Below are 21,129 nucleotides of genomic sequence, written 5' to 3'. Positions count from 1 at the left end.
TAAGAATAGTACAAGTTTCAACAATTATGTATTCTCAAGTGGAGAACTTCCATATATATCGCTGCCGTTTCTTTAAATATGGCACACACCATCATATGTGAAATCTTTGTTGTTTTAAAATTATATAATCACAATTTAAGGACAGGGTCACAACGTGCAAGGGTGTAATACCAAATTATTGCATACATTTTTTTTAAAAGGTCAAATCCAACCACCAGCTATCTTCACTCAAAAAAAGGCCTGTTACATGCGCGTGATCTTTCAGAATAACTATTCCCTATTTCAGGTTCCTCCGTTCTTTCAAAACCATAAGCACAAGGAAAGGTTCCCATTGGAAAGAGGCCTGTTGCAATCTCTTTTTAAGACATTTTTATACATGAAACCCAACCAGACTAGAAAAACTGGTTTTTAATAAACACTTCAGGTTCAGAAACATTTATGGTATATGTGCAAATGTTGGCAGGAAGAGGTATTTATATGACCTGTTACATTATGAAACTTGGAAGTAAACGCTATATTGCTTTAGATAGAAAACAAAGCCTTTGTTTTTAAACTTAGTGGTAGTTAATTTAAAGGCAGAACCCAATTTAAAAGCTTTGTTCTCACTTCCCGGTAGCTTAGGCATAAAGGTTAAAAAGTCACCCACTTGCACGAGAGCAATAAAAAAATTAAATATTTATTCAAATAATAAGCTTAAGTCCAGGCTGCAAAGTTGGCAACGTAGCTTTTAAACACATCACAAAAGCGTGCAGGAGAATGGGGGCTGAACAAAAATACTAAGCATCGCACTAGACAGCCGGTGTTAAGAAAAGCAAAAAAATATAGTCACTATACAAAATATAAAATGTTTTAAACACTACTATCCACAGAACAGGGCTTTTTTTTTTTTAATTGGTTATATTTTAAAAAATTATATAGTGAAATGTAAATGATTATAGAATACCCTCCCATTCAGTTGGCAATTTTCTGCTGCTATTCAGCACACCAAGTCCCGTTGAAAATTGATTTATGCCGTTTATACCATCAATAAAAAGGAAATGATTAATTGGAAAAAGTAAACATTGTCTGAGCGAACGAAATTGCTCCTTCCTTCACCCTCTGGTGTGTTTCTCCTTGTGAAGGCAGCACTTGTGTGTTTCCGTTAACAGAGTGTACTCCCGCGCTAAGTCCGAGGCTGTAGATCTTCACGACTAGATTGTATAAATGAGAAAGACAAAACGTAGGTAGACATGCAACCCTCTTTGCTTCCGGGTTCATTTCCTTGTGCGTCAAAATTTTATTGCCTTTCAGAATTTCATTTTCAAGGCATCCAAAATTAGAGCTAGTGGTAACTAGACACAAAGCCTCCAAAAAAAAAAAGAAGTGTTTTTTTTCTGTTTTAAAAAAAAGGGACATAAACTGCATTGGATACCACGAACGCTACGTGAAAGCACCTTTTTAAGAAAAAGAGCCCATGCGGCAAGAGGTCAGTGTCTAAAGATTCAAAATGAATCAACAGTATTGGATAACAATATTATGCTCAACTCAGAAGCTGCCTCGAGACGGGAGCATCTTCAGTTCATGTAACAGGAAAAGAGGGGAGGGGGGAAAAGAAAGGCAAGGGGGTTAAATTCACACGTCCCAACCGACCTAAGGCCACCAGATTTGCAGACACAATGTCTTTCTTCTCTCTCTCTCTCTTTTTTACACAGTTCTTTTAAGCTGTAAAGGAAATAATCTAATTTTTTAAAAATGAAACAAACAAAACAAAACAAAAGAAAAAAACAACCAATCCTCAAACAAAGGGGGGAAAAAAACACCTATTTCATCTAGGATTAAGAAGCTGCTCCAGGTGTGGGGTTTACGTTCTGGGTGGACACTTGGGGCGCGACTTCGATGATCCGAGGTTTGTCTATAATCCTGGCAGTGCGGTTTCCCTTTTCTACAATCCCAATAATCCATGCTTGGTGGCCTTCGCCGTACTTCGGAGATTTGATCTCAGCGCAGAAACGTGCTGCTTGCTCCCGGGGTAAACAGATAAGGAGGCCCCCTGCGAAAGGAGAAGGGACGGCGTTAGCTCTCATTCACGGGACAAAGCTACGTTGCTGCCTGGATTTATAACCGTTATCTGCTGATTAACCTTTGCACCAATTGTGATGGGATCACTAGCAGGCTAGGCTTCTCCCTGCCTTTTCTGGCCCCGTTTCCTCCCAGGAGATTCCTAGAGAGGCCCCACGGAGGCTTTTCCCCACCTTCTCCGGCCCCGTTTCCTCCCAGGAGATTCCTAGAGAGGCCCCACGGAGGCTTCTCCCCCCCTTCTCCGGCCCCGTTTCCTCCCAGGAGATTCCTAGAGAGGCCCCACGGAGGCTTCTCCCCCCCTTCTCCGGCCCCGTTTCCTCCCAGGAGATTCCTAGAGAGGCCCCACGGAGGCTTCCCCCCCCCCCTTCTCCGGCCCCGTTTCCTCCCAGGAGATTCCTAGAGAGGCCCCACGGAGGCTTCTCCCTGCCTTCTCCGGCCCCGTTTCCTCCCAGGAGATTCCTAGAGAGGCCCCACGGAGGTTTCTCCCCACCTTCTCCACCCGTTTCCTCCCAGGAGATTCCTAGAAAGGCCCCACAGAGGCTTCTCCCCATCTTTTCCAGTTAGTTTCGGAGGCTCGGGTTTGTAAATGGAAAATGGTTCTTGAGAAGAGGCAAAAAAGTCTTGAACACCTGGTTCTTATCAAGAAAAGTTTGTAAGTAGAGGCGTTCTCAGATAGCGGTACCAGTGTATATAGCCAATCCCACATCTGTCAAACGCAGATTTTTCTCAGCACAGGTTTCCAATATAGAATCTAGTTGTCTGGAGAAACAGTGCCATCCACTGACCATTTACAAGAATCTCTAAGGAATCATCTTTCTTTTGGTAGCAGCACAATGACCACTGTGTGTGGCAGGGACTTCCTGGGATAATGTGTTACACAATTTTTCTTTCGTAAGTATTCTATTTGTAATAGAACAGAGGGGCCTGAAGATAGGACCTTCCGTTATGAAAATTCAGTTGATCTTGCGTAAGTATTTTTCACGCACTGCACAACAAGAAATCGGCTTCACTATATAAATCTGATCCATCAATCAATTAAAAAGGGGCAATACGCAAAAGATAAAGACAGGAAGGAAGGAAGAGTGTGGGCCTGTGATTTGAGCAATGGGCAGTGAGCAGCATTATATAAAGTCAACTGTCTTCAATGGGGATTGTAACACTCTGATGACATTAGTAGAGGACTAACGAAAGCTTAGTTAATTTTAGTAGATTTTAATAAACTTTAAACGTTCCGGAGATCGCAATGGCTGTTGCCTCTTCATTTATAAATACACCCGGAACTCGCACTTTTAGGACAATTCTTGATTTATATATTTATGTATTTATTTTACCTGATGTTTCCGGACAAGTCCCATGCATAAGACCGAACATATTCCCACAAGCTTTGCTAACTGCCGCCATTTTGGCAAGGACGGGGAGGTTGTGTATGACGAAGGACACTTCGTTGCGCTGCTGCTTTGCTAGGTTCTGTGCGTGCCCCAGGATCCCGAAGCCGGTGATGTCCGTGGCTGCGTGAGCGTTGAACGTGTGCATGAGCCCTGCAGCTTGAGAGGAGGGGGGGGGGGGGCGAGAAAGAGAAAAAGGTGACGCAACTTCAGGATTCAGCCCATCTCTCAGTATTGGATTAGATTAGATTTACAGTAGAACCCCGACTTACGAGACTAATTGGTTCCAGAAGGAGGCTCGTAAGTCAGAACGCTCGTATGACGAAACATTGTTTCCCATAGGAAACAATGTAAAGTCAATTAATCCGTGCAACAACAAAAAAAACTGCTGCCGCCGAACGCGGAAGTTAGCGTTCAGAGACAGCTGCGAAGCGGCGCGCGTGTTTTAAAACGTGGCAGCCGGCCTGGGGGGCTCCCCCCCCGAGCCCCCCAGGCCGGCTGTGACGTTTTAAAACACGCGCGCCGCTTTGCAGCTGTCTCCTGAAGCCGGAACGCTAACTTCCGCGTTCGGCTTCAGAAGACAGCTGCAAAGCGGCGCGCGTGTTTTAAAACGTCACAGCCGGCCTTCCACTGAGTGGAAGAAACTGACCACCTGTTCCCTTACCTGTCCTGTTGAGTCTGGCCATATTCATCATCGCTTCTTGATAGGCGAGTTCCACGTCTTCTTGGGTCACAACCAACTTGATTTTATTCCACTTTTCTGGCTAAGGCACAGAAGGAAAGAGAAAGGCTACATACATATAGCTATGTTATGGTATTTTAGGGTGTTTTTTTTAATTGTTACTTCTTATCCTTTCCTGATAATCTTAGGAGGGGATTTGACAATCTTCTTTAATTCAAGATCATCAATCTACGCATGAATGAATATTTGAACAGCCTTAAGGGCCGATTCTCCCCACTTGAAGAAATCCTTTGAAGCCCTTCTTGTTGCGTTTGTGGAAAGTGAACCCAAGAACAAGGGGACACAATCTGAAGTTAGTTGGGGGAAAGATCAAAAGCAACATGAGAAAATATTATTTCACTGAAAGAGTAGTAGATCCTTGGAACAAACTTCCAGCAGATGTGGTAGATAAATCCACAGTAACTGAATTTAAACATGCCTGGGATAAACATAGATCCATCCTAAGATAAAATACAGGAAATAGTATAAGGGCAGACTAGATGGACCGTGACGTCTTTTTCTGCCATCAATCTTCTATGTTTCTATGGACTTTTATTATCTGGACAGCCACAATCAGAACATCTTTGTTTTACAAACCGATTCTGGTCAACTGCTTTTTCTGTTTGCTGGATGAGGACCAAGGAGAATTAGTAGCAGCTGAAACAGAGTTTCAGAGTGTATCTTGAGTCCCATGGGAAGTCGAATTAAATAAAAATGAAATAAATAAATTTTATTTTCAGTTATGCAATTAATTTCTAAGGGCAAATTAAGGAGAAAAAGGATTATCATTGCTTTTTTTACATTTCCTCTTCAATAAATTTTACTTCGAGTACAATAAAAAGTGTTTTTTCTTCTGAAACAGATTTCTATATAGTCAACATACATCCAGAAATTTGTTTTTAGAAACATAGAAGACTGATGGCAGAAAAAGACCTCATGGTCCTTCTAGTCTGCCCTTATACTATTTCCTGTATTTTATCTTAGGATGGATCTATGTTTATCCCAGGCATGTTTCAATTCAGTTCCTGTGGATTTACCAACCACGTCTGCTGGAAGTTTGTTCCAAGGATCTACTACTCTTTCAGTGAAATAATATTTTCTCACGTTGCTCTTGATCTTTCCCCCAACTAACTTCAGATTGTGTCCCCTTGTTCTTGGGTTCACTTTCCTATTAAAAACACTTCCCTCCTGAACCTTATTTAACCCTTTAACATATTTAAATGTTTCGATCATGTCCCCCCTTTTCCTTCTGTCCCTTTTCCTTCTGTCATTTTACAATGACAACTTTCCATACATACCGTATTTTCCAGAGTATAAGTCACGCTGAAAATTTGGATGCGCCTTATGCTTTGAATGTATCTTTTTGTGAAGCTTTTTTAAAATTCAGCCCTAACTAGATCTTCCCAGCTGTTCCCTTGCAAGCTTTTTCATTGTTACTCTCTCTGAAGAATGTCTTTCCAGCTCTAAGTCTTTGCAGGCTTTTTTCCACTGCTATACTTGCTCCGAATAGGTTTCTTTCCAGCCCTAACAAGGTGCTAATGATGTTCCCAGCTTGCTGGCTCTTTCATTGTTATTCTCTCCATATAACATTTTTTTAAGCCATAGCTTAAAATAAATGTGCTGAAGCTGACCAGAATAAGGATGCTAGCTGGATGAATACCTGGTAGACAGATCCCCCTCCCAATTTTTCTTCCCAAAAACTAACGTGCATCTTATACTGTACTCCAAAAAATACAGTACAGTGATACCTCGTCTTATGAACTTAATTGGTTCCGGGAGGAGGTTTGTAAGGCGAAAAGTTCATAAGACGAAACAATGTTTCCCATAGGAAACAATGTAAAACTGATTAATGCGTGCAAGCAAAAAAAAATAATCACAAAATCGGCGCTCGGAGGGTGCCGCCGCCCGGCTGTCACCTCCTGAAACAGCCGGGGGGGACTTCTTGGCGTTCTCCCGAACCCGAACCCAGAGGTTTGGCAAAGGTTTGGGTTTGGGAGGCTGCCAAGAAGCGCCACCGCCTGTCTGTCACCTCCCAAAACAGCCAGGGGCTTCTCAGCGTTCTCCTGAACACCGAACCCGGAATTTCAGCAAAAGTTCGGGTTCAGCATTCGGGAGGCCGTTGAGAAGTGCCGCCGCCCAGCTTTCACCTTTGCAGAAGACCCGCGGAGCTGTCGGCCGGTAGGGAGGCTCAAACAGAGGTGGGGAATCCCAATAGGGAATTCCAGGGGCGGAGCTTTGACGTCACGAAGACGTCCTTCCTGGAGTCCACGTTTCAGCTGGCCAGGAAGGACGGTGGCGGGTTTGTAAGGCGAAAAAAGTTTGTAAGAAGCAAAAAAATTCCGAATCCCAGGTTCATATCTCGAAAAGTTTGTATGACGAGGGGTTCATATCACGAGGTACTACTGTATATAAAACAATATTCCAAAGTTATCTCCAAATATTTAATGTATATGAAAAGAATATAAACCAAAAGAACAGGTTGGTATTAAATAAATTACATTTACCCTACTTTGATATAGCTTAGTCACAAATAGGGGCTGCCACTTTGTCGGATCTATATTTAAATTGATTTACTTACGATATCTAACCATTGATGAACAGCTACAGCTACTTGTGTCCCCAATGGTTTGGTTAACACCAGTACATCTCCTGGGACGGCATTATCTGGCCTAGAGATAGTGAACATAATATTATTAAAAAGCACATATGCCATCATTATTTTTCAGTAATTACTCTACAAAGTTTATTTAATATTATCCAGAAATCTTATTTGGAATGAATACAACCAAAAAAGGCACTCATTATCATAAGTTATCTTACATGAGTATTTTTTCTTTAAAATGTAACCACAGATAATCATCAAGGCTTACAAATATATGATGATTATTGGTAGATTTTTATCTGAGGCATATTGAAGGCTAACATGACAATTTTGCCCTAAAGGGAAATTGTTACTAGTTTCAGTATCTGCTACTTCTATTTAAAAAAAACAAAACTACTTCTGGATAAGATTTTGTTGCCTTTATTTTAGACACTGAAAATAAGTCAGATTTTCAGAGCTCAGATTTTTAACAGTTGGAATCATGAAATAATTTACTGTCACACTGTTTTTCCAGGTTGATGAAATAGACCAGCTACCTACAGTGAAGAGAAACTCAATATAACCACAGAATATTGTAGAACTGCTATCACAATGAGTTCTAAAGTTTTCACAGCAATGTAATTTTTCATTTTGTTTTGTTTACAGCATTATTTTAATCCAAATACTAAATACCGGAAATCATAATTTGACTATTTGGCATCCTGTATGAGCTTGATCAAGTGTAATTTTTTAAACAAGTCACGATTAAATCAACTGTGTCTTTGCAAGAGGAACGCTCTTAATAAATTTGCAAAGCTTCACCAGAAAAGCAGGCGTTGTTATTAATATCCCGAGTCCAGAGCCAAAGGCAAGCATTTAATTTCCTCAAAGTTAACAACATATAAGAGAAACAATTCAGAATTTTAGAAGTAGCTACCTCTTTTAATACTTTCAGCACCTTTTCCTTGGCATAAAATGCTCCAACTTACATTATAAACTCATTAGGCTGACAGACAGTTGTGGCCACTCCTCCTAAAACAATCCAAGGGTTTAATACAGTTTGACCACCAGTCACCGACGTTCCTGCCTCCTCTGCAGCATCTTTAAATCCTTGAATAATTAGAGGCATGATTTTATCCCGTTCCTTCAGAGAAACAAAACAAAACTCAGGTAGGAAAAATCAATTGCCTGGTCAAGCATCTACTAAAAGCATTAACAACTTACAAGACATCCCAAAGGGATTCATATTTCAACAACTGCTAAAGTTGAAACATCCCCTCACACCTGCATATATACATACAGTAGAAACAGTCTACTTACCGGAATGTATACTTCCCTAACCCCCCTAAAGTTAAAAGTAGTTGGTTATCTGTAGGTTCCACTCAAAATCGTGCAGAATGCAGCCGCGAGAGCCATCGTGGGGCTTCCTAGATTCGCCCACGTTTCTGCAACACTCCACAGCCTGCACTGGCTGCCAATCGGTTTCCGGTCACAATTCAAAGTGTTGGCAATGACCTTTAAAGCCCTACATGGCATTGGGCCAGAATACCTCCGGAACCGCCTTCTACCGCACGAATCCCAGCGGCCGATAAGGTCCCACAGAGTTGGCCTTCTCCGGGTCCCGTCGACCAAACAATGTCGTTTGGCAGGCCCCAGGGGAAGAGCCTTCTCTGTGGCGGCCCTGGCCCTCTGGAATCAACTCCCTCCAGAGATTAGAACGGCCCCCACCCTCCCTGTCTTTCGCAAATTACTCAAGACCCACCTTTGTCACCAGACATGGGGGAGTTAGGATATTCCTTCCCCTAGGCCATTACAAGTTATGCATGGTATGTTTGGTTTTTATAATTAGGGTTTTTAGTTGTTTTATTATTGGATTGTTACATGTTGTTTTTACCATTGTTGTTAGCCGCCCCGAGTCTGCGGAGACGGGTGACATACAAATCCAATAAATAAATAAATAAACAAATAAATAAATAAAAGCTGAATGAGGCCATTTCTCACAAATTAAATGAGAAAAGTCAAGTTTGGTAAATTCGTCTTTATAGTGAAGCAGTGGTCCCCAACCTTTTGGGTGCCAGGGACCGGTTGCGTGGAAGGTGGTTTTTCCACGGATTCTCTGTGTGTGTGTGGTTTTATGTGCTGCCTGAATTCTGCACATGTGGATGGGACTTGACTTGCTTGTGCAGCTGGTTCCTGGTGGGCTGTGGCCCAGGGTGGGATCCCCCCTGTAATAAAGTACCTCACTGGATTTCCAAAACATTCAACATAGTTTGGAGAAAAATTATATTGGGAAATTGCACGGGAATCTGGCAAAAATGTGCAACAACCCCTTTGGTTACTTTATTTCAGCTGGACTGAAAAAAAGGTTCATACAACATGTGAAGCTATGGAGAAGCAAACCCTATTATACATTAGAGAACTAACCAGAGTAAAATTTTAATGATGAGTTATCCCTGGAAAACTTGTGCAACAAACTTGGTGGCTTATTGAAGTGTCTGATTCCCAACTCCCGTTGTGACTTTCTAGCACAAGTTACTAGAAACGTTAGAAATAGATGAGATGATCATTGAGTCAATTATTTCGGAGCAGAATACCCCTGAGACCGCCTTCTGCCGCACGAATCCCAGCGACCGGTTAGGTCCCACAGAGTTGGCCTTCTCCGGGTCCCATCGACTAAGCAATGTCGTTTGGCGGGACCCAGGAGAAGAACCTTCTCTGTGGCGGCCCCGGCCCTCTGGAACCAGCTCCCCCCCAGATATCAGAGTTGCCCCCACCCTCCTTGCCTTTCGCAAGCTCCTTAAAACCCACCTCTGTCGTCAGGCATGGGGGAATTGAAATTTCCCTTCCCCCTAGGCTTATAGAATTTATACATGGTATGCTTGTATGTATGAGTGGTTCTTTAAATTGGGTTTTTTTTAGATTATTTTTAATATTAGATTTGTTTACATTGTCTTTTTATATTGTTAGCTGCCCCGAGTTTTCGGAGAGGGGCGGCATACAAATCTAATAAATACAAATACAAATATTTCAAACTTTCTTGTGCAACTTCCTCTCAAATTCGGTAAGAAATCATGAAAATATCTTTAAAAAATAACTTTTAAAAAACCCTTATACTTTGTGATGAAATAATAGACATCAAACACCCTTCCAATGCATTTATCAGTTCTGAAATATATACGGCGAATACTTAAAATTATGAGTGTCTATTTTGCCTTTCATGATTTTGAACGGCTTGAATACAACGATCACACCAAAATCTGTATTTTTTAGTAATTGTTAGAATTTTCAAGCACAGTAATGTAAGCAAGAGCAACTAATAATTGAAATAACAGAGGTGGACAATTGGCAGATTCTGGATTACAGATGCCTGAAATACCATTTACTTTTATTGTGCAGATTAATGTCAATTTAGAGATACAGAGAATAGCGGATCAGAATTTCTTATCAACACAATTAAAGGAACTTACCCTGTCTGTCATTTTATTACTGATACCAAGAAGCATCAACATATTGTCACATTCGGTGACTCCCATGGCATAAAGATCACTAAGGACATTGGCACAGGCGATGCGTCCCTGGAATAAGCAACACAAAGAATTCTCATTGAACTGTTGTTCTAATACTTAACCTGCTTCCTAAACTAACCTTAAAAAGAGACTGGGGGAGACCAAGATATCTACCAACTGAAATTTGAGGTGGCAGATGGAAGAAACAAAATACAGTGGTATCTCTACTTAAGAACTTAATTCGTTCCGTGACCACGTTCCTAAGTAGAAATGTTTGTAAGTAGAAGCAATTTTTCCCCATAGGAATCAATGTAAAAGCAAATAATGCGTGCAAACCCATTAGGAAAGAAATAAAAGCTTGGAATTTGGATGGGAGGAGGAAGAGGAAGAGGAGGAGGATAGTTGCTGCCAAAAGAAGAAAGTGAGGTGATGGGAACAAAGAAAATCCAAAATTTTAAGGCTTAAAAAAAAAAGAGGGACTCTGAGACGGTGAGGAGCATGCGCCTTCCATACACCCGGCGCGAGGCTGCCTCCCATACACTGCACCAGAGAGAGAAACCCAAGGGGAATGGCAGGAAACTGGTTGGGCCTTTGTGCCGCTCTCAAATTTCCTGGGAAATTTTTCCGGGCTTGGGTTCTTATGTAGAAAATAGTTTTTAAGAAGAGGCAAAAAAAATCTTGAACACCTGGTTTTTATCTAGAAAAGTTCTTAAGTGGAGACGTTCTTGGGTAGAGGTACCACTGTATAACAGTGAAAGAAATTAACAGAATTGCTATTACTGTTGCATTTAGCTCTGTTGTATACTGAGCACTAAGAAAAACACCAATTTATTTACTTATTGGGATGCAAAAGAGTTTTGACCATTAAAGCAACTTTAAACAGAACCAACAAGAAAACCTAGAAAACCTTGAAAAATAACGTATGTAAAAAAAAAAGAAGATTTGTTTTAAACAAAAAAAAACATCATAGGACTATGCAATGCATTTAAATGTAAGGGGATAAAAATCATCTAAATAGCTCTGGAAGCTCCGTCTCTTAGAAAGCTCAGAACGGTTGCTTCAAACACTTTCTCAGACAGTGTGTTAATTCACCGTGCATATGACATCTCTCCTGGCACAACAAAGCAGCTGTCCAGGGGACACCACCAGAAATGTAAGTGGTTGACACTAATATCTATTGCAGAGCATCCTCTGAACATTTTACACAGTCCTATGCTTCATGGGCCTCATCGCAGACCAGATGCCCCCAAAGTTTGGCATCAACGGAGGGCTTTGTATATTATCTTCCTTTGGGCAAACCAGTAAATTCTGATTTTTTTTTTCCAACCGTTAAAACCATCTTCTCTGAAAGCTTAGATCAGGGATAGGCAAAGTTGGCTCTTCTATGACCTGTGGACTCCAACTCCCAGAATTCCTGAGCGAGCATGATTGGCCCAGGAATTCTGGGAGTTGGAAGTCCACAAGTCATAGAAGAGCCAAATTTGCCTACTCCTGATATAGAATATTACTGAATTTCTATACAGTGGTACCTCGGTACTCATTGTTAACGGGGGAGGTGCGATGATTACTAAAATCTGTGATTACCAAACAATTTTTTCCCATAAGGAATAATGTAGTATGATTCACAAGGCAGCCGACAGCAAATTATACGTTGAGTACCAAACAAATGATGACTACTGGGACATGTCAAAATACTTTTTCATGTCAAAATGTGTTGGGGTACCAAGTTGGATGAATTTCAAAGGGGTTGAGTACCAGGCTACCACTACATAAGGCCCTCATTCATTTAGTTAAGAGTAGAAATAAACCAAGATCAGTCCAGGGTCTTTGGGGGTGGGTGGGTGGGAGAATTTCTTCAAAGGCCTGGTAGTTCCAGCCAAAACCAGGGAAGACGCCTAAGCTAAAGCCAGGTGAAACCTTTAGTCTGACATCCATCCCCATTCCTCCAAAGTTCTTATTTGACAAGAAGTGACCAACATTTCAAAACATCTTACCATCATGTAAGGGTCGTCCACAATGGGATAAATGTAGTCCGTCGTCTGGACCAAAGACAGACCTCCGTGTCTCAAAGGAATAACGCACGTATCCATGCCAATCCCTGTAATAAAAGTTAAGCCGCTTTATTTTCCAGAATATTGGCCTGTTCTTGTAACCACCTTTCTACGGTGTGTATTCTAGTGTGACTCTGAAAGCGACACTCCAGTGTTCCTTTTGTCATTGAGGCTGCCACATTCTTCAGCGTTTGTCTACCTGAGAGAAAGTGTCACGTGCACTAGACTTCATAAGGATTATACAGGCAATCCTGACTTAAGACCACAATTGAGCCCAAAATTTATGTTGCTAAGGGAAATATTTGTTGAGTTCCCTCCCCCTCCCATTTTATGACCTTTCTCATATTGTTTATGTATGGTATGTTGTGTACATGTTTTTTTAAATTATGGGTTTTTAGTTTTAATTATTAGATTTGTATTGTGCAGTATATTGTTTTTCTATTACTGCTGTGAGCCGCCCCGAGTCTACAGAGAGGGGCGGCATACAAATTTAATAAATAATAATAATAATTAAGATTAAAATTTAAAAAAGATACCCATAAAGATAAAAAGTTTTACACTAACAGCATTTTCATACATTAAGGCAATAATTTGGCATATAAAAGCTTAGGGTTATAAAAAAGAAAGTCAAAAAGTTTTCAAAATGTTGTAGAACCCAATGGTTTTCATATCACTATTTGAGGCATAACTAAATGAAGCTTTTTAGGACTGAGCCCGACCACTAATAACCCTACAGTAGTTTTGCTGGTACCGACTGCCAAATGCTCCCCTATGATTTCACGCAGAAGATTTTTTTTTGAACCTCTATGTTGTACTCTTCAATAATGTGCATCAAAGACCCAAGAAATAATTATAACCGGTAAAAGGTATTCTTACCCAATCTTGGCATAACAGCCCCCAAAAACTGTTCATCTTCCTGGAAATGATTTTCTTGTAAGGATTCGAGCAATTTCTGCAAAATGTCCTGAGACACTTTACAGCCGGTGCCTTTAAGTTCCGTGAATCGGGTTAACCGAAAACTTTTGTCAAGTTCGTAACTTTCTGGATTAAAAGACTCTCGAACAGACATGATTCTCAGAGTTCGTAACGGCAGATTTTGTTCTTCTTAATGAAGTAGGTTGGGTTGTTATCCTAGGTTTTGTAAAAAAAATACAAACATATGGCATAAACATTGTCTTTTGTGACAGTCGCAATATTCTGTATAAAACTGCGATCTCCCAACTGTTTTTGTATGGAATATACATCAAAATTCTTCATGAAACAGCCTATTAGATTTCATTTTGTCTGCTAAATTGTTCAGTGACAATCTACTGGAGTTAAATGGCCAATGAACCAATTGTGATTTTACTATATGTAATTACAGACTGTTTTTTGTTCTTAATCTTTGCATTTGTAGTATACTACATATAATTTAGAAATAAAAAGCCATAGAAACACTTTGAATTTCCTTAAGAACACCAAAATGCAATGCCTGTTCAAGCAGTAAACATTTTTTTTCAGTTAGCCTGTAGGCCTTTTGTAGATGTTCATCCATGCCAAATTGTGATGGTTGAGATGAATTGTTGAGACCACTCCAAATATAGACCAAGACACCAATTCAATTTAACTTAGTGCATGAATGTGGAATTGTCAGGGGTTGACAGGGAAAAGAGCAATGAAGTCAGCGACAAATGAATTAATTATTGGTGGTCATATCAGAATAATTCAGAAGTCTTGTGCAATATGTTTGTTAAAACATAAAAGCAAAAACAGCTTTAAAGCTAAACAGCCAAAGGTTCAAAACTTGGCAAATCTTGTATTTAATGCACACCTGCAGTTGAGGAAACCATCCATACGCTGTTTTTGTGTGTTTAAAATATTCCTGGTAACATTTTCTCTCCCTGGTAAGGACCACGTCTATCATATCCTCTTCCCCATTCCCACTGCGAATGCCCCATCAAAAATATTTAGCTCTTGCCCAAAGTAAGTTTGAGTTTGTTTATCTTACACCAGGGGTTCCCAAACTTGGCAACTGTAAGACTTGTAGACTTCAAATCCCAGAATTCCCCAGTCCACATAGCTGACTCCGAAGGGTGAAAACAGCTTCCCCCACCCCCCAAAGAGGCCATGTGGAGGCCAGAAATGGACTGTTTCCCAACTTCCAGTGGGCCCAATAGGCTCATGTTTTGCCCTTCCCAGGCTCCAAATGCTTCCCTGGAGCCGAGGGAAGGTAAAAATGCCCTCCCAGAGTATCTGTGTGAGCCAAAAATCAAATGGACAGCACACAGCAGAACGTTGGAGCTGAGATAGGGCAACGGCTCACGTGCCAGCAGATAGGGCTCCGACTGCCACCTGTGGCACCCGTGCCTTAGGTTCACCATCACTGGTCTAGGAATTGTACATGTGCAATATTGCACACAAACACATCAGGGATGTAACAAAAGTTTGGAGAAATGACTACAGAATCCCATGCATGTCATACTGGCTCTTTGGAAAAGCCATGACATTAAACAAAGAGTTTTTCCAGCCAACTGAAGGGTGGAGACACCAGCGCTGAGTTTATATAATACTTTTGGCTAAAATGCACATTAGAGGAACCCAAACGATTAGGAGAAGCCAGCAAACAAGGCCTCAAAGGTGCTTGCTTTCCAAAAGACAACAGGATATTGTTTTGTTTTTCCCCTTGAAGTTTCCCTTCTCAGAAAAGCTTATTCAATTCAGTTCAGTTCAATAAATTGGGATGTCTATGGAGATTCTCAATCATCCAAGTCATGACTGTCCCAAAGGTGCTTTTTTCCAAAAGACAACTGGACTTCGCTTTTCTTTCTTTGAAAACGGAGGTTTAGAACAGAAGAAGCTAGGATGAAAAGCAAAGCATTTTCCAGGGAAACACAATACAAGTAACCTTCAATTTATGACCACAACTGAGCCCAAAATTTATGTTGGTAAGTGAGACAATAGAACAGAATAGAATTCTTTATTGGCCAAGTGTGATTGGATACACAAGGAATTTGTCTTTGGTGCAGATGCTCAATGTACACAAAAGAAAATATACATTTGTTAAGAATCATGAGGCACAACTCTTAATGATTATCATAGCATACAAATAAGAAATGAGGAATACAGTACAGTAGAATAGAATAGAATTCTTTATTGGCCAAGTGTGATTGATGTCTTTGGTGCATATGCTCTCAGTGTACACAAAACAAAATATACATTTGTCAAGAATCTTGAAGTACAACCCTTAATGATTGTCATAGTGTACAAATAAGCAATGAGGAAGAGAGTAGGGTAGAAAAAATAGAAAATATAGCAGGGTAGAGTAGATTAGAATAGAACAGAATTCAGCACTCGGGAAACAATCAATATTCATATAAATCGTTAGGATATAAGCGACAACTTACAGTCATACAAAGCAGGATAGAAATGAAACAGAAGTAGAATACGGAATAGAAATATAACAAAAATAGAAAAGAATAGGACAGAAAACAGAAGGTGAATAGAAAATGTGGAATTGAATAGGAGAGAAAATAGAATAGTTGGAAGGGACTTTGGAGATCATCCAACTAGACTCAAGGACAGTTCACACACACACACACCCGAACACCATCACTATGGTAAACAAATAATTCCCTCAAAACTTTATTTATTTGATTTGTATGCTGCCCTATAACAGCATATAATATAACAATACAGTGCAACGTCAAATCTAATTAAATTTAAAATTACAATCTAAAAATCCAATATTTAAAAACAATCATACCAGTTCAATCATACAACATATATCTCATTTTGTTGGCCAGGGGGCTGAGACCTAATTGCCCCAAGCCTGGCGATATAGATGGGTCTTAAGACTCTTGCGGAAGGCGAGGAGAGTGTGGGCAGTGCGAATCTCCAGGGGGAGCTGATGCCAGAGGGCCGGGGCCCCCACAGAGAAGGCTCTTCTTTAATAAATCTGCACTACTATTGCTACTAGTTTTTATCCCATCATTCCTATCACCCATCTCCTCCCACTCATGACTGTAACTTGTGGCTTGTATGCTTAAGATTTTTTATTAATATTGATTGTTTCCTGATTGCTTATTTGACCCCTATGACAACCATTACGCGTAGTAATAATAATAATAATAATAATAATAATAATAATAATAATAATGTTGTACCTCATGATTCTCAATAAATGCATATTTTTCTTTTATGTCCACTGAGAGCATCTGCACCAAAGACAAATCCCTTGTGTGTCCAATCACCCTTGGCCAATAAAGAATTCTATTCTATTTCCTCCCATTCCCAGCCGCCTTCCCGCCTTCTCTCTCCCTCCCGTCTTCCCCTTCTTTCCTGGCCTGGGCGGAGCTTGTATTCTGGCTCCTCCCCCTGAGGGGGCGTGGCCTCGGCGGGGAAAAAAAGAGCGACTGCGAGCCAGGCCGCTGCTCGCGCGGTCCGGGTGTTCCAGGCGCAAGTGCGCACGCGCGAGGCCTCCCGCTTCACTCCCCCCACCCTCAGTGAGGGGGAAAAAAAAGAAAGAAAAATGTCGACGGGCGGAAAGATTAACCTCTTCCCCTCCGGAGGCGGGCAAGGTTTTTTTTTTTTAAAGGAGCGCCTTCTTTTTAAGGGGTTTTCCTCACAGACGGCCACCCGCACCCCGGGGCTTCTTCCCGCGCGCTCCCCCCCACCCATCCTGAAGGGGGCGCGTTCCAATTTAAGCGCGTTCTCCTCAACCGCCCCCCCCCCCCACTTCCCCCCCCCGCGGCCTTCTCCTTACCGCGCACTCGGCTTGCTCTTCCCGCCCGCCGACGGGACTCCCCGCGCCGCTCCGGCTCGCCCCCCACTCCGTTCCCACAATGCACCGGGGCGCGTGGCTCTCCCCCCTCAGCGCCACCTCAGTCGCAGGAGGAGGGGGGGGAAGAGGAGAAAAGGAGCGTCGGAGCGGTCACGAGGGGGTTAATTTTCCCCGCCTCCTTCCCCTCCTTCAAACGGCCTCGCGGGTGGAGGGGGGGCGAGAGACTAACGGCTGCACCCGAGTGCCGCCTCAGAGGGGCGGGAGGGACGGCGCCGCCCCCCCCTCCATGCGCACGCGCACGCACACAGGCGCGCGCCGGGATCCCCCTCTCTGCGAGGGCGCCTGCGCAGGGGGGAAAAAAAGGCGGGAAACGCTGAGGCGGCTCGGGCGGGGCAAAGTTCGGACGTCTCAGAAAATTTTCTTCTTTTCACTCACTCACATGCACAGCCCTTTGTATGTGGGATATTTATTTTTTTTTGCGTGGATGGGAGGCCACCAGGTGATCCTGGGCTTTTAATTTAAACTGGGGGAGGGATAATTTATTCATTTATTTATTTATTTGTCCAATACACAAATACATAGGAAGAAAAATAGACATGTGGTAATATATATAAAGGTAAAAGTGGACTTAGAGGAGAGGATATATGAAAGAAAGAAAATATATATGATAGGTGAAAGAGAGGAAAGACAATTGGACAGGGGACGAAAGGCACACCAGTGCACCTATGTACGCCCCTTACTGGCGTATATTTACAAGCGGTCCAACTCCTTCAGGATTCTGGGCAGTGTATATTTATTTATTCGATTTGATAATTATCATGGAAATTGGCAGTTTGGGAAATATCAAGGAATTATCAGGAAATTTGTGGAAAAATGGAATAAATGAGGGGGAATACAATGTTTAAAAGTAGGAAAAATGTTTTTTAAAAAACGTATCGCGCTGCCTGGCAGAGTCAAGCAAAAATGTGCATAACTGTGGCAACAACTTGTTTCCTTGGCTACCGATATTTCTCCATGGCTGAGCCGTTTGGTATGAGGTCCTCTATGACCATGCATTAACTAGATCACAAGTTGCAGGGAAATATGGGTGAATTTCAAAATGCTTTCCCCCTGGACCCCCTGAATATAAGCAGCCCTCAGCTTTAAATCTGCAAGAGCCCCATATTTATGATGCTAAATGAGACACGTTCCTTTTCCCACTGTTTTTACCACTTTCCTTGCCCTGCGGTTAAGTGAATTGCTGCTGGAGTTAAGTTAGTGAAGTTTATTTTTATTTATTTATTTATTTATTTTGTCCAATACACAATGAGAGTTTTAGTGGGTATACATGTATATATTCGACACAAATATGTAACCCTTCCCTGGTGCAGAGCTGAAGGGATTGGATACTGTAGCCTAGAGGATAATTCTCTAGGCAAAGGTTGCAGGTTCAAGTCCCAGTGGGTATGGCTAGCTGATGAGGCCAAAATAAGGCCGAAATATAAAACATATCAATGAAAGAATAGAAGAAGAGATATAGGAATAGAAGGAAAGTATAGGAGATATAGGAGAGCAATAGGACAGGGGACGGAAGGCACTCTAGTGCACTTGTACTCGCCCCTTACTGACCTCTTAGGAATCTGGATAGGTCAACCGTAGATAATCTAAGGGTAAAGTGTTGGGGGTTTGGGGATGACACTATGGAGTCCGGTAATGAGTTCCACGCTTCGACAACTCGGTTACTGAAGTCGTATTTTTTACAGTCAAGTTTGGAGCGATTAATATTAAGTTTAAATCTGTTGTGTGCTCTGTAGTGAAGTCAAAACTGGCTTCCCCGGTTGGCTTTGCTTGGCGCAAGATTGCAAGAGCGGGATCGCGTGACACATGCACGCACCACTTATAACTGTCATAAAGAGGAATCCACTGCCAAGCAGCTGGATTTTAATCATGTGGCCTTGGGGTGGGGAGTGCAGCAACTCCTAAGTGTGGAAAATGGTCATAAATCGCTTTTCCGTCACTCTCCTTCCCTTGCTCCCTTCTGAGGCTGTTGTAATTGAATGGTCACTAAATCAACTGTTGTAAGTTGAGATTAAGGAAAGGGAAGATGATAGGTATGTAGATGAGAGATTATTGATAGATGATAGATAAGAGAAATGAAAGGACGGTAATGTAAAATAATGCACTTGGGGAAAAGGAATCTTCAATCTGAGTATTGTATTGGCAGTTCTGTGTTAGCAAAAACTTCAGAAGAGAAGAATTTAGGGGTAGTGATTTCGGGCAGTAGGAAAAGCAAGTAGGATGCTTGGCTGCATAGCTAGAGGTATAACAAGCAGGAAGAGGGAGATTGTGATCCCCTTATATAGAGTGCTGGTGAGACCCCATTTGGAATAATACAGTACTGTGTCCAGTTTTGGAGACCTCACCTACAAAAAGATACTGACAAAATTGAACGGGTCCAAAGACGGGCTGCAAGAATGGTGGAAGGTCTCAAGCATAAAACGTATCAGGAAAGACTTCATGAACTCAATCTGTCTAGTCTGGAGGACAGAAGGAAAAGGGGGGACATGATCAAAACATTTAAATATGTTAAAGGGTCCAGGAGGGAAGTGTTTTTAATAGGAAAGTGAACACAAGAACAAGGGGACACAATCTGAAGTTAGTTGGGGGAAAGATCAAAAGCAACGTGAGAAAATATTATTTTACTGAAAGAGTCGTAGATGCTTGGAACAAACTTCCAGCAGACATGGTTGGTAAATCCACAGGAACTGAATTTAAACATGCCTGGGATAAACATAGATCCATCCTAAGATAAAATACAGGAAATAGTATAAGGGCAGACTAGATGGACCATGAGGTCTTTTTCTGCCGTCAGTCTGCTATGTTTCTATTTTTCTATGTATGTATATGATAGATGAGAGAGGTGATAGATGGATAGAGGAAGGAAAGGAAGGAAAATTATAGGTATGTAGATGATAGATAAAGGAAGGAAGGAAAGAAAAGAAAGAAAGAAAGAAAGAACTGGCATGATGTGACCACACAGGACACGTTAGGAGTCCATCTGGATTTGAAAGGAATCTCAAGCGTCACTAAACGTGACCTATCTGTCTGTGAATTTCCATTCTCAAAGAAGCCACTTAAGGTCAGGCAACTAAGCCCTCCTACCTTTTTTTCCCCACTAGTCTTCTTCATGCTGAATTCTTCCAAGCATGTGCAGAGGGCTTCCGTATGGCAAACCCAGCATGCCTGGCTCAGATTTGGTGCGCCTGTGTGTAACGCGCTTCCAGCCTGAAAGAGAGAGGCTGACCTTATTTGCTGGCAGTTCAGGCTGAATCCTTTGAAGCACGGCCAGGGCACCCATGGAACAACCCTTTAATACAGATGCGGGATTGCCAGGAATCTTTGCCTGTGGGCAGAGCGTGTTTCCTCTCTCAAAGTAGGCATGGACCCATACCTTAGAAACACCTTAGAAAACAACGAGTGCTCCCCCCCTCCCCGATTCTGCAGAGTGGTATGTAAAAACGAGTCCAGCAAATGACAATTTATCTACGCTATAAACTCCATTGCCAGAAACAATGCCAATCACAACAAACTTAGATCCAGACCTGATCTATGTTTATTATAACGCATCTGCTCCCATGAACTCTGCCAGGAACTCCAAAGACGACTACATCTAGGTGAAACAAACTTGTACATAGATTACTGTGCCGAATGCATCAAAAACAAGACCCTCCATTTACAACCTTATCCTCCGAATCTTTGAATTTTTAGATAAATGAATGGTTTTTGTTGGCTTCTGGACTGGACTTTTAATTCAATCTTCTCTACTGAATTTGTCGTAAATGCTAATGCTGGTTCTCAGCCTCGGATTGTTGACTTCACCTTTTGCCATCTGAAATTCCAGACAGGACAAAAAGTTAGAATCACGGAGGCTTAATGTGGGGTGTTTAATCTTTAACGTGGCCTTTTCAAATAACATTTTTTAAAAACATCAGATCAGTCGGCACAAAAGTTAGGATTTGGGAGCCCTATATATTTGGTTTGTGGAAAAATCCTAAGTAATTACTTGAGTGGGATTTGAAATTCTTGAGC

General features: G+C 41.7%; 1 protein-coding gene across 1 annotated transcript; it reads right to left on the bottom strand.

Annotated features, from left to right (window-relative positions):
- Window positions 1-660: 660 nt before the first annotated feature.
- On the bottom strand, window positions 661-17,404 carry SEPHS1 (selenophosphate synthetase 1). Its single transcript, XM_070755022.1, has 9 exons — window positions 17,044-17,404; window positions 13,179-13,433; window positions 12,246-12,349; window positions 10,213-10,320; window positions 7,735-7,889; window positions 6,743-6,833; window positions 4,108-4,207; window positions 3,390-3,602; window positions 661-2,029 (listed from the first exon to the last, which is right to left on the bottom strand). The coding sequence occupies exons 2-9, from the start codon at window positions 13,369-13,371 to the stop codon at window positions 1,815-1,817; spliced, it is 1,179 nt and encodes a 392-aa protein (XP_070611123.1). The 5' UTR covers window positions 13,372-13,433; window positions 17,044-17,404; the 3' UTR covers window positions 661-1,814.
- Window positions 17,405-21,129: the final 3,725 nt, after the last annotated feature.

This window comes from Erythrolamprus reginae, chromosome 6 (assembly GCF_031021105.1).
Source record: "Erythrolamprus reginae isolate rEryReg1 chromosome 6, rEryReg1.hap1, whole genome shotgun sequence".
NCBI classification, from domain to species: domain Eukaryota; kingdom Metazoa; phylum Chordata; class Lepidosauria; order Squamata; family Dipsadidae; genus Erythrolamprus; species Erythrolamprus reginae.
Note: the sequence above shows the minus strand (reverse complement) of the source record. Positions and strands in the feature narration are given on the sequence as shown.

Bases quoted from the DNA above. Each gene is read 5' to 3' on its own strand.
- SEPHS1 (XM_070755022.1), bottom strand. From the start codon at position 13,371: ATGTCTGTTCGAGAGTCTTTTAATCCAGAAAGTTACGAACTTGACAAA. The intron at 6,834-7,734 runs GTAAGTTGGAGC...CACTATCTCTAG, and splicing joins CAGCCTAATGAGTTTATAAT to GCCAGATAATGCCGTCCCAG. The intron at 2,030-3,389 runs GTAAAATAAATA...CTCCTTTCGCAG, and splicing joins GACTTGTCCGGAAACATCAG to GGGGCCTCCTTATCTGTTTA.